The 13,936-nt window shown below is 38.1% G+C and overlaps 1 protein-coding gene across 1 annotated transcript in view; it reads left to right on the top strand.

Moving 5' to 3' along the window:
- cdh7a (cadherin 7a) overlaps positions 1-13,936 on the top strand; it is a 77,094-nt gene that overhangs the window by 31,332 nt on the left and 31,826 nt on the right. The window contains exons 3-8 of the mRNA XM_079819238.1: positions 1,594-1,888; positions 6,179-6,298; positions 7,325-7,492; positions 7,982-8,169; positions 11,416-11,669; positions 12,831-12,967. Coding sequence (XP_079675364.1) covers positions 1,594-1,888; positions 6,179-6,298; positions 7,325-7,492; positions 7,982-8,169; positions 11,416-11,669; positions 12,831-12,967 — 1,162 coding nt within the window. The remainder of the gene's footprint in view (positions 1-1,593; positions 1,889-6,178; positions 6,299-7,324; positions 7,493-7,981; positions 8,170-11,415; positions 11,670-12,830; positions 12,968-13,936) is intronic.

The following is a 13,936-nucleotide window of genomic DNA, read 5'->3' as shown; positions in this document are numbered from 1 at the left end:
CAGTTTGTCGAGTATTGTTTCCTGTAAACCGCTGTTGGTGAGTTCTAAGTCCAGTCAAGTCATTGGCAATAAAACTGCACTTGGGTTTATCTACACTCGCCTCCATTGAATCTCCACATTACACCACCAAAAGACACCCATAAAAGTCTATGAACAAACTTTTTGAACTTCTGAGAATGGTTATACGTTTGACAGCTTTATTCAGACGAAAAGATATATACGTTTATTGTAATAGTTTTGGATGAGTTTGAGAGCTGGAGCGATATAGCTGAGCACACACAATCTAATGATCTGCAGTCATCATCACGGTGAATTATGGTCAGAATAAACATTTGAAAAAAGAAGTGCAGAGCCGAGCCACACAACAGTCATCAGACTGTAGTTGGCCTTGGAGATTTGCCAGAAATGACATCCAAACACACATTTACTTTGATTAATTAGCCTCAAATGCCATTAGCACACTCGGTTTCTGCACTGAAACCATTGTAATTTTTGATTAACTCACATCATATGTGGAGCAGCGCTGTTTTATTGGCAAGTAAACTGCAACCTAAACCAGATGTGACTAGATGGGAGCTTTTTTCCTTTTTGCAGTCCTGTGGTGTGAAGAATGAATTAAAAGTACAATTCTATATAGAAACTCTGTTAAAATGTGGTCATAAACGGCATGCATAATATAAAATCATTAGAATAATGGTTTTAGATGAATTATAGCATGTCACACCACAGGACACTGCATGCCTGCTACCCAAATTTGTCGTTCATTCACTTTGTCCCATGAAAGTAATGCAGCTATGATACACCAGCCAATCATTCTGTTTGTGTCTGTGAGAAACAGCATCATAAAGACTTATGATATGACAGGGCTGCTTAAATGAAGCAAACAAGTTGTCCATTGAAGATTTGAAGACCAAAAATGTTAGGAAAGAGAAGCGGAGGGGAAGCTAAGGACTTGTAATCCCCATGAGAGCCGAAATAAAGTCTTTCAAGAAATAAACAAGTAAATAAAATCATTCACTGCTGGTGACGGAAATACCAAGTCAGTTTCCATAAAATGGTAACGACATGAGATATGGGCTCATTATGAGGATTTCTGGACTGTTAATTTAAATGAGTTTATGGCTTATGACAGATGTGCATTGTTGGCACTATTCAAACACAATGGTAAATATAAAACAAACCATGTATAATTGTCACGCTTCTTGCAAAACAACTGTACACTCGTAAATCTGACTAAACATTCAGGTCAGAGCGACCTTTCCTCACTGCTGTTCATGTTTCTTTCAATGTTGGAAAGGTAACTCACAGCAACAGCACCTCAAGCCAGATTTTGTATAACAAAAATAGTTTTTTTATCCATCCATGTATGTTGAGATGTGTGAGGAAGAATAACTTGAGTTATGACATTTATTCAGTCCGCTCTCGTCTCTGCTGGAGATGGTTTATCCCTATTTATTATTTAAAACACTACAGAAGTACTTTCACATGAGTAAACAGAACTACTGACATTATCCATTACTATGCTAACTAGACAACCGTTACAATGTTGAACCGTTAATAGCAACTGTTTTCTCCTTTCAACTTTTCCTGTAGCTTCATTCTGATGTGGACAAAGGTGAGGGCAATGTGAAATACGTGCTCACAGGGGAAGGTGCAACCTCCCTTTTCACCATCGATGAGAACACAGGCGACATACATGCCACGAAGCGCCTGGATCGGGAGGAACAGGCCTACTACACGCTGCGAGCTCAGGCCCAAGACCGTGCCACCAACCTGCCAGTCGAACCAGAGTCAGAGTTCGTTATCAAAGTGCAGGATATTAATGACAATGAGCCCAAGTTCCTGGATGGCCCTTACAATGCTCAAGTACCCGAAATGTCTCCTGTTGGTAAGTGCCTTGGATTTGTTCATTAGGAATTCACAATTTATCTGCATTTTTTTTAATTATTATTTATTGGCTCCACTTTATATAAGGTGGCCTTAACTACTATGTACTTACATCAGAATATAAGTACAATGTACTTATTGTGTTCATATTGTATTGCAAAACATTTTTGCTGGTATTGAGGTGGGATACGGGTAAAGTTAGGGACAGGTGTGGTGGGATGGGATGGGTAAGTTTAAGGGTAAATTTAGGGACAGGTGTGGTGGGATGGGATGGGTAAGTTTAAGGGTAAAGTTAGGGACAGGCGTGGTGGGATTAGTAAATTTAAGGGTAAAGTTAGGGACAGGTGGGGTGGAATGGGTAAGCTTAAGGGTATAATTAGTGACAGGTGTGGTGGGATGGGTAAATTTAAGGGTAAAGTTAGGGACAGGTGTGGTGGGATGGATAAGTTTAAGGGTAAAGTTAGGGACAGGTGTGGTGGGATGGGTAAATTTAAGGGTAAAGTTAGGGACAGGTGTGGTGGGATGGGTAAATTTAAGGGTAAAGTTAGGGACAGGTGTGGTGGGATTAGTAAATTTAAGGGTAAAGTTAGGGACAGATGTGGTGGGATGGATAAGTTTAAGGGTAAAGTTAGGGACAGGTGTGGTGGGATGGGTAAATTTAAGGGTAAAGTTAGGGACAGGTGTGGTGGGATGGGTAAATATAAGGGTAAAGTTAGGGACAGGTGTGGTGGGATGGATAAGTTTAAGGGTAAAGTTAGGGACAGGGATGGTGGGATGGGTAAATTTAGGGGTAAAGTTAGGACAGTTGTGGTGGAATGGGTAAGTTTAAGGGTAAAGTTAGGGACATGTGTGGTGGTGTGGGTAAGTTTAAGGGTAAAGTTAGGGACAGGGATGGTGGGATGGGTAAGTTTAGGGGTAAAGTTAGGACAGGTGTGGTGGAATGGGTAAGTTTAAGGGTAAAGTTAGGGACGTATGGTGGGATGGGTAAGTTTAAGGGTAAAGTTAGGACAGGTGTGGTGGGATGGGTAAGTTTAAGGGTAGGGTTAGGTGTAAGGGAAGTGTCAACAGTGTAATTATAAATGTAACTACAGAAATTAATTACAGATGTAATTACATGCAGGCAATTTAAAAAATGTAAGTACAATGTAAAAACATGTATATAACAGTAAGTGCATTGTATCAAATGATTAATTAAAATGTTAGAACAAAGTAGTTAAGCCCACCTAATATAAAAGGGGTCTGATTTATTACTACTGGTTGGTTTAATTAAGGTAATGCAAATATAAATATATATTTTTAAAAACACTAATCATTTAATAATGATAACTGTTAAATTTATCTTTACCAAATCTCATAATGAACATCCTTTTTTATACTGGACATTATAATGTTGCCAAGCCTAAATTTACAATGATTGATTGTTTTTTATTATTATTGTTTTTTTTTTGACAAAATACAATGATAACAACCATTTATCTGTAATCAGTTTTGAAGATAAGTATCAGCTTATCCTATCAGCCAGGGTTTATTGGTGCATCCAATTTAATGATGATTATTGGTAATTGTCTCACGTATTTGTTTAGGCATTGAGGGTTAGCTGAGGATCACCTAAGAACAGTGATATACATAATGAATGCCCCCGGTACAGGGCACTTGTTTGTCAGTTCGACCACGCAGAGTGTAGTAGCTAACAATCACGCAAACATTGACATGCTTTTTTAGAAGAGCAATTAACATGCTGGCTGCCACTGTCTGTCCAACGGCGTGAACAAAGCCATTAGCCTCTGTGAATGCAAGCGACCCTTGTCCTCGATGACTGCTTTATAGATCCATTTAAATTCATTAGCAGTCAACCGGTGATGAATGGATTTGATTAACGAGAAAATGATTAATTTAATTTGGTAATTAAGAAACAGGAGATTTTTTTTGGTGCAAATCTGAGGACCATAACCTAACCCGGACACCTCTCCCTCACGCCAGACGTCAGCATGAGGCCAAAATGAAATTCACAACATATGCCTTCATACTCCCATCCAATCAGTTTCGCACATAGTGGTTTCAGTATGATGTGTGTCCATATGCCGTGTCCTTAACTGGCTATAAATGTATCAGCCTTTTGAATCTAAAAGAGCCTAAAATGATTCTGCAGAGGTACAAGGTTACCTATAAGAGACTAAATCACGTCGCACAATCTTATAGCACTCATTTGGCCTCGGTCCCTGCGGTGAAGTGTTGCCATGGTGCTGCGCTTTTCTACACTCAGCTGTGCCTCCAGATGCTTAGGTTACCAATATGACAACATCTGGGCCTGTCCCCAAATGTCTGCTTTAGTTTTTTACAAGCAACCGCATTTAGGGGAAATCTACGTTTTCTGAGGAACACCACAGTCTGGAGTGGGCCCATAAATTGTGCTCAAATGAAGGCTTGGCACTTTCCATTAGCCATTTTTACAGTTTAAATAAAATCTGGGAAATATCAGTAAGCCAAAGCAGCACTAAACTTCCCTTTGTTCTCCAGATCTACAGGAAAAATGATAATATGTGTGTCCCTGGAACACAAAACCAGTCATAAGTAGCACGGGTATGTGGCAATAGCCAACAATACATTATTTGGGTAAAAACGATTGATTTTTCTTTTATGCCAAAAATCATTAGGATATTAAGTAAAGATCATGTTCCATGATGATATTTTGTAAATTTCCTACCGTGAATATATATATAAAAATGTATTATTAGAAGTAACATGCTAAGTACTTCATTTAGACAACTTTAAAGGCGATATTCTCAATATTTAGATTTCAAATAGTTGCATCCCAGCCAAATATCGCCCTATATCCTAACAAACCATACATCAATGGAAAGTATGGATGTATACATCTCAATTTAAAATGAAAATAACCCTTATGACTGGTTTTGTGGTCCAGGGTCACATATATGAAGTATTGAATCTAAAGATGACAAAAATAACAGTAAATACCTTTACATTTGTTACCAAAAATTATATTCAAAATAAAATGCTGTTAAGAAACTTTCTCATAAAAAAAGTATCTCAATTTTCACAAAGCTATTAAGCTACCCAATACTGAATTCAATATTGATAAGAAATGTTTCTTGAGCAGCAAATCAGCATACAAGAATGATTTCTGAAGGATCATGTGACACTGAAGACTGGAGTAATGATGCTGAATATTCAGCTTTGTCATCAGGAATAAATTAAATTTTTAAATATATTAAAATAGAAAACAGTTATTTTATATTGTAAAAATATTTCACAATGTTACTGTTGTTGTTTTTACTGTATTTCAAATCAAATAATTGCTGTCTTGGTGAGCATAAGAGACTTCTTTAAAAATAACCCCAAACTTGTATCTGCTGCGGATGTCATTGTGCAAAAAAAACTAACAAAAAAAACACCGGAAAGTCATGATAAGATAATGGAAAGCAAGTGCAGTCCACATACAGAATTGTGTTTAAAGTTCGTGTTTGGATTTAGATTAGATTTGTTTTATCCTTCTGGGCTTTTGCAAGGATGCATGGCTTAATGAGAACTGAGGCAACACCAGCTCAGTACTCTGTAATCAAGACAGGCACAAGAATAAAAAATACTGCAGATGCCACGCAAGATATGTTTCTATATGAGTTACATTGTTAATGTACGCATATAAAATAATAATATGAAAAACAATCACAAAAATAATTACGGGTAAAGCAGCGTTTCTATCCCATGTGTTCAAGAAAACATAATCGTAATTTTTGGGGAAATTGGCGCGCAATGGAAATGAAAGTTGTTGTCACTCGGGAGGCCACTGTGACTCTTATCAAATGTGATTACAAAATGCTCTAATGAACTTCATGTACGCTAGTATTCAGCGGCAGATGCCTCGTTTCTGCAATTGACAGCGGGTCAGATGGTTCAGGGATGCAAGAGCAGACATTTTAAAAATATTACACAGCATTTTTGTTTTTACTCTCTCAAAATCCTCAGAAAAATACAAAGCCAGTCAAAACTTTGGGATCAGTAAGATTTCTTTTTTGGTTGTTAAATGAAATGAATACTTTTATATTGCTCAAAAAGAAGATTTATATTTCAGATAAATGCTGATCTTTTAAACTTTTAAACAAACATCGATAAGAAGAAATGTTTCTTGAGCAGCAAACCACTATATTCGAATCATGTTTTCTTGATAGGCTGCATCAGGTTTCAGTTCTGTAATCAAGTGAGGCTCAATGCTCATGAATCCAGTGTATGTCTGGTAACATTTTGACCAAATTGGGTGGATAATTTTTTCCAGGCACATCTGTGGTTGAGGTTAAGGCAACTGACGCAGATGATCCCACATATGGAAACAGTGCCAGAGTTGTGTACACCATCCTTGAGGGACAACCCTATTTCTCAGTGGAACCAAAGACAGGTACGCAGAAGTTACAAATGCTTATTTATTTGCAGAATTGTCAGTAAAATATTCAAACACTAAAATGTTGAGATTTAAAGCGTATCCAGCAGTACATTTTTAAATCATTCTCATCCGTCTATCTCTTTAGCTAAACAGTGTGCAGTGCACATTTGAATTCAGATTAATTTCTATAAAAAGAAAGGAAAAAAAGCACGTGTTCCACTGTAACTTGAGTTATAAGTCTTCTCAAGGCGATGACGCAGTAACCACCAATTCCTGTAATGGAAACATGGAAACGTCAAGAGACCGCTATTTTGATTGACTCACTTAAAGACAGAAAAAGTTGATGGGACTTGTGATGAAGTTACTGCCGCACATTAGCAACTGATTACAGGGAATGAAATCCTTAATGTAATCAGCACTCTAGCTGTAACTGAGGTCATTTCCACATATGGACTCAATCAACAGGGTAAATTACAAACCTTGATTAAACTTTTTCTCTCTTTTCTTTTAAAGTGCCCAGCTAATTTTAGAGATGCCACCACAACATGTGGAGGAAACTGAAGGCAGATATAGCAAATAGCAGTGGTTATTGATTAGGATTCATCGTAGCTTTCTGTGTGCAAAAAAGAAGTAGGTACTATTTAATCACTCTCAGTGTGCCAAGAAATAATTCCAAAACTAACAATGACTTGGAGAGGAAATTGATTTACAGTCCTGCACTGGCTTCAGTGAATTTGACTCATCGATGAGAGATCCATTATGATATGTCCTAACAAATCTGGAAAAGGTCCTTGCTGTTTAGATTACTAAATGGTAATCCTATTTTAATTGATGCACACTCCATATCCCTATAATACAGAAGGGAAGCGATCCATATTGTAATCTAGATGCTTTTTCACAGCTATTTCAGGACAGGAGGATGTTACCATTACACAGTACATCTCATGCACCAACACCCCCCATAATTTTTAATTAAACACTAAACAACAGGACATTCAGTAAAACTTGCCTGAAAATAAAATGCCTGAACTTTTTGTGCAGGCATTGTGAGAACAGCTCTGCCCAACATGGATCGAGAAGCACGGGACCAGTATCTTCTGGTAATCCAAGCCAAAGACATGGTTGGCCAAATGGGAGGACTCTCAGGCACCACGTCGGTGACGGTCACGCTGACGGACGTTAACGACAACCCACCCCGCTATTCACGGAGTATGATTCTACTACTGACTATAAAGCAAACGTGGACCTGATCCACCATTAACGCATGCTGTCTCTCCATTTAAATTGCATGAGTGCAATCTGAGATGTTTAATAACTCGGGCTGATCTCGTATTAGAGAGATCAGGCGCTCGCTGTAGTTGCTGTGTAATTATCAGGTAGATGATCTTCTGAATAGAACTGAACAATCTTCTTTTATAATTGGGGATATTTTAGATCATTGTCATAGTCATTTCTGGCCCTATTTTTAGCTGCATGATTCCATCACCACCATCAGTATGTGTCCGGGAAAGTGTAGAGCTCAGACTGTCCTCGTGCTTGCTATATCTATAGAGTGGCTTACCTGCTACGGAGCAGAGGGATACATTATTAGCTCAGACCCGGCCTTAACAGCTGGGTGATAAGGAAGGAAAAAAGAGAAATAGCATCATCAATAACCTCTGCGTGTGGGTGTGTGTGTTTGCCGGGCCTTTTTTGCAGAATCCTATCAGTTTGCTGTGCCTGAATCCCTGCCTGTGGCATCAGTGGTGGCCAAGATAAAAGCCTTGGATTCTGACATCGGACCAAATGCTGAGATGGACTACAGAATTATAGAGGGCGACGGCCTTGGGGTGTTCAGGGTCGCGCCAGACAAAGATACCCAAGAAGGAGTCATAACTCTGCAGAAGGTAGGCCATAGACAGCCCAAACCTTATATGTACTTTCAGCCCCATTGCTATGACAGCAAATAAGTGAAGGCAATACATTTTTTATGCCTGTGAAGGGAGTGTGATGAAAAAAATGTGCTAGATGTAAAAAGTGTGTATCTTCAGATGCTGTCAGAGGTTAATCCGAGGCAATGCATACAGACACTAACAACTACTGGGATAATTTCCATTATAAGACCCCTTTGAGTTCCAGACAAAGTAATGTATTCTGACTGCAGAGTAAGAGTGCTGAAGAACTCTACGGTAACATGCCTTAATGGTTAAAAATAATTGATTAAAAAAATTATCGAAAAGTCCATGAAAAAATTAGTTTTATGTCTGGTCACAATTGTGAGCGGTTGTAGAACACAGGTCTGAAAAACCTCCAGCAATTAGTTTAAACACTGGGTTAAATAGTTGAAATTCGTGTTTTATTCCATTATCAAAGAAATAAACCTTGTCTGGCTCAGATTAAAAAAGGACAAAATAGCATTCCTATGCAGCAGTACGGCACAAATAATCAAATAAAATGATGACAAAACGATACATTATAGGAAACTCAAACTGAAGCAAAACAATAAATAAGTACAGATGAGACAGATTAACTTAGAAAACTTGCCTGTCATTTCTGAGCTTTGACGTCATCATTGTGTTAAGATGGCAGTATCAGGAAATAAATGTGTGTGGTCACATGACCAAACTACCCAACAATGTTAGACCTGCCCAGAAATCATGTAGACATCTTACATTTGCATTATAAATTAACATTTCCTTCTTAATAGAAGTTGATTTTTAATACCACATTAAAATATGTGAGGAAAAATTGTGGCCACAATTGTGACCGGTGGGATTAAATGGGATCATAAAGAAGTGCTGTTTGCAGCTGGTCATGACCCATATTGAGACCTCCAGTCCACCTACACTTGACTTCTGACATTTTGCTTATGGGCAAAACTATCCTTTATGAATAACACTTATGATAGAATTCACTGTTTCGTTTTTTAACATGAATTCGGTATTCAAAACTTTGGTTAAAATATACTGCATAGCCGGAATTTTGCTTTAAAACGGTAAGGATCGAAACTTGCTGGATCATAGATTTCCCGAAAAACAGACCTCAGGCAGTCAGGTTCCATGACCAGACCTCACAAATTGTCACCGTGACTACTGGTGTCCCCCAGGGCCATGTCCTCAGCCCTCTATTGTTCTCGCTGTTGACTCTTAGCCTGGTTGCCAGGCACCCCGGCAACCATATCATCAACTTTAGCGATGACATCCCAGTGCTAGGGCTCATCAATAACAATGATGAGATATCATGCAGAGAGGAGATGAGAGACCTAGAAAAATGTTGAGGAGTCAACAACCATCTCTTAATGTCAACAAGACAAAAGAGATAATTGTTGACTTCAGGAAATCAACAGTGTTTGGAAACTGCTCTTCCTCTCGCTGGAAGCCCCTACAGTGCAGACTGCTCAGCATGTTACTTCCCTCAAGCAGTGTCTAAAGAAATTCAGTAACAGCATGAAGGACAATACTTTGGCCTTCAGCTTTTTTGCCCTTCTTCATTCTGGGAGAAGCCTCAGGAGGCATACACTCCTGAACCACTGGACCCGAGAACAGTTTCTTCCCACAGGCGATCATGCTCCTCAAGTGCTTTGACCCACCTTACCTCCACCCATCCCCTTTGCTTGTGTGCCATGTTTTTTATAGAAATAAAAACTACATACAGGGGAATTTTTGCACCCATATCTTGAATTTTGTGGGCTTTTCTATTTATTTTGCCAAAACCCGTTTACATTCCAACTGTACCCTGCACAGTGCTTAATTTTTACTATCATAGTGTAATGTTCAAACAAAGTCCACTAATCGTGAATTAAAATAAAGGTACTATATGGTCTAGGGGTGTCCAACCCCAGATTTTAGCTCCAACCTCAATCAAACACACCTGAACCAGCTAATCATGGTGTTCAGGGTGCTAGATAATTACAGACAGGTGTGTTGGAGCAGGGTTGGAATTGAAATCTGCAGGACGGTAGCTCTCCAGGAGCAGGGTTGGACACCCCTGGTCTAGGGTATATCATAGTCCATCTATAAAGTTCTGGGATGTGTTTTGATTCTAGCATATATTGTATATATTTTATATAGGTCAGTGACGTGACACAAATTTTTTTGCCCAACTCAATTTTAAATTATTCCAAAACATCTCTATTATAAATATGATTTCAATTTCTGAATCAGAACACTTTTGATATTTTTTGTGGGGCTTAAAGAAAAAACTTAAAGATAAAACTTTGGAGTGTGGCATAACATTTTATTGTTGTTCATTTAAAAATATGCATTATGCATCAGTTCTGTTTATAATATTACTATTAATAAAATATAAAATATTGATAAACTCCACAAAAAACTTTTCTTTTTTAAGGTTTTATAATATTGTTATTTCTTGAACAAAGCCTTTTTTGGGGGAATGTGTGGACTAGATTTGTGCACTCGAAGTGTACTCAAGCTGTATGGAAAATATTTTATCACTTTTTACTTGGTTACACCACTTGACATTTACACAGCGAAATTAGACTGAAATATTAGTAGAAAACGTTTTTCAAAAAATGATGTACCCAACATGAGTACAACGATAATATGTCTAAAAACTTGCGTATTGAACTCTGTATGTTGTATATACAGTGTTTTATATTTGCACTGTGGTTTCCAGGGAAACTATGTAGGATAGAATTGACAATAAACCGACTCTGACTTCTCATTTTAAAGCTACAGTTAAACGTTCACAAGTGCTGGATTTGGCTTTGTTGCACCCTCAGGGATGTTATGTATTGTCAGTGATATGAAGGAGGCACGGAAGGTAGTTTTCAATGCGTTGCATATTACAGCAGTCAGGAGTGATAAATGACTATATGAGAAAGTATTCCACAAGACATTTTCGGCATCATGTATCTCTGTCTTAAAATCAATGTACTGCTTTGACACTGTTCTTTTCTGTCCTGTCAATCGATAGCAATACTTAAATGAAATATGAGCGCTAAAAGGAGAGGATCAAGGGTTCTTGGATGCATTATATATGTACACACATCACATGGCTAGATTTCAAATCTGAACTGTTTTTGACTTGTCTGGATGCTTACCACATATTCTCTGTCCTTGTTTATAATTTCAAAACTATCTCTTCAACACTTCCCCCTCTCTCCCTCCCTCCTTTTGTGCTCTTTACCTCAGAATCTTGACTTTGAAACAAAGTCAAGCTACACTCTGAAAATTGAGGCATCCAACAGGAACATAGACCCACGGTTCTTGTCTCAAGGACCGTTCAGTGATACGGCGATGGTGAGGCTGACTGTGGAGAATGTAGATGAGCCTCCTATCTTCTCCCCTCCACTCAGTAAAATGGTTGTCTCTGAAGCTGCTAAAGTGGGAACCATCATAGGAACCGTCTCTGCTCTGGACCCGGACTCCACCAATAGTCCCATCAGGTAAGGCATGGCCTTGTGGAATGACTTCACACACCGTAGTGATACTGGTTTTATGAAGGCAAGATTAAATCTTGAGAAAGACTACAGCATTTTAATTAAAGCTTAAAACCTTAATAAAAATATAAGACCTGATTTTCGTATAAAGATAATATCTAGATTGTCTTTAGCTGGATTGCAGTCTCCCCTTGCAGTGTAATATATCTCTGGATAGAGATCTGATCACACAAACCTGTGCAAAATGGCTTATGAAAAAAATATATTTACTACCGTTCAAAAGTTTGGGGTTGGTAACTTTTATGCTCACTAAGGCTGCATTTATTTAATAAAACATACAGCAAAAACAATAATGTTGTGAAATATTTTTACAATTGAATATAACCATTTTACATTTTTATATATTTTACAGTGTTTTTTTTCTCCTTTTTTTGATGGTAAATCTGAATCTTCCATTACTTCAGTGGCACATGATCCTTTAAAAATCATTGTAATAGGCTGATTTACTGCTCAATGAACATGTCTTATTATTATCAATGTAGGAAACAGTTGTGCTGCTTAATATTTTTGTAGAAACTGTAATACTTTTTTTTTTCAGGATTCTTAGAAACTTGAAAATTCAAAAGAACAGTGTTTACTTGTAAGAGGAAAATATCTTTGCTGTCACTTTTGATCAGTTTAGTGCGTACTTGCTGAATTCATTTCTTTTTAAACAATTAAATATTACAGACCCCAAACTTTTGAATGGTAAGGTACATAGTACTATTCACATTGTTGCATGTGAATAAGGAAAATGCATTGAAGGTGTACAAAAATTGTCTCGAGTGACTTTAAATAGGGTCGGGTGCTGTCTGAGTCAATTACATAAATGCATGTTTATATAAAGAAGGCCTAAGACAACACATATGCAAGTCATTAGTGTCATTATTATTGCATTTAATTATTTTGTTTATGTGGGAGTGGATGCAAACGTTGACTGTAAATGAGTAGTGGGGCTCAGTTGTACTGTGCTAAAAGACAAATGCTCATAATTAAGTAGCTCTGTTCCTAAGAGCCTCTGAAAATAATGATTGCTGTTGGGGCTTGTAGCTATGGCTTAAGGGCATACGTATCTATAGAATTCATTTAAAAGTCAAAGCTTGAAACCCATTAAAACTTTTTTTCCAGGTATTCAATTGACAGAAACACAGACTTGGAACGATTTTTCAACATTGAGTCATCAACAGGAGTCATCAGCACGGCTAAGCTATTAGACAGAGAAGCCAATGCTGTACACAACATCACCATCCTGGCTACTGAAAGCTGTGAGTGACCTCAAATTACTTTGTGCAATTATGGAGCTAATTTATATGGTTACTGTTATGGTTTGAAGGTCTTCTGGAAATTTGTGAAGGTTACATTGACAGTAATTATCTTTCTTGGCTGAAACAAAGAATGAAACACAAAATATGAGCCGTGAAAGAGGCCTGATTTATACATATGTGCTACGGCGCTCCTTTTTATTATCGAACAAGGTCTGTCAATTACAGAAGCTGCTACTGCTTGATTTGTCCTCCATAATTGAGCTCTTCTAAACGTTTTACTGAAAGATACCCTACTCGCTTTACTTTTGGTTTGTGTGGTGTTGTAGTCAAGCGATGAGCAGCTGTATTTCATCTTTTTGCAATCCTAAATTCTATTAGGATGAAATCCTTCATAAAATTTCACAAATAATATCATTATCTCATAGCTGCCTCGGCTAACAGTTAGCCCTGCTCCGGAGTGATCAATATTTCAAACCATGTCCTATGTGCGTGTCACGCCTCTCTGTCTTGTCGCACAGCAAATATAGCATAAGCGTTCAATCTATGTGAGTGCGCTCCGGTCAGGATGGGAACAGATGCTGCGCCGCTGAGTTGACCGCTGTCCATTGGCACCTCCAGAATCCGTGTAGCTTGATCGAGTCTTGTCCTGATTGTAGCCGATGGGCAGAACAGCAGCTTCCTCTCCACCTAACTTTTGATGCTAGTTTTCACCGTGACCTTCACTCAAGTGCATCTGTTTTCTCAGATCCCCTGCAGTCTTCGCACAGACAGCCATAACCATATTGACTTGAGTGATGGAAGGGAATAATATCCATCATGTGGTTACATTTTTAACCCATATCCATAAATGTGGATGCACTTAACCAAAGTTTGCAGGTTCGCCCTCATAGACAATCAGTCATTGTCAGAGGCATCCACAGTCTCTGAAATGGGTTTTGGCAGAGAAGATTGAAATGTCCTCTTCTATTT

This window comes from Gobio gobio, assembly GCF_949357685.1.
Source record: "Gobio gobio genome assembly, chromosome: 6".
Classification (NCBI taxonomy): Eukaryota; Metazoa; Chordata; class Actinopteri; order Cypriniformes; family Gobionidae; genus Gobio; species Gobio gobio.
This window is presented reverse-complemented; position numbering and strand designations above follow the sequence as displayed.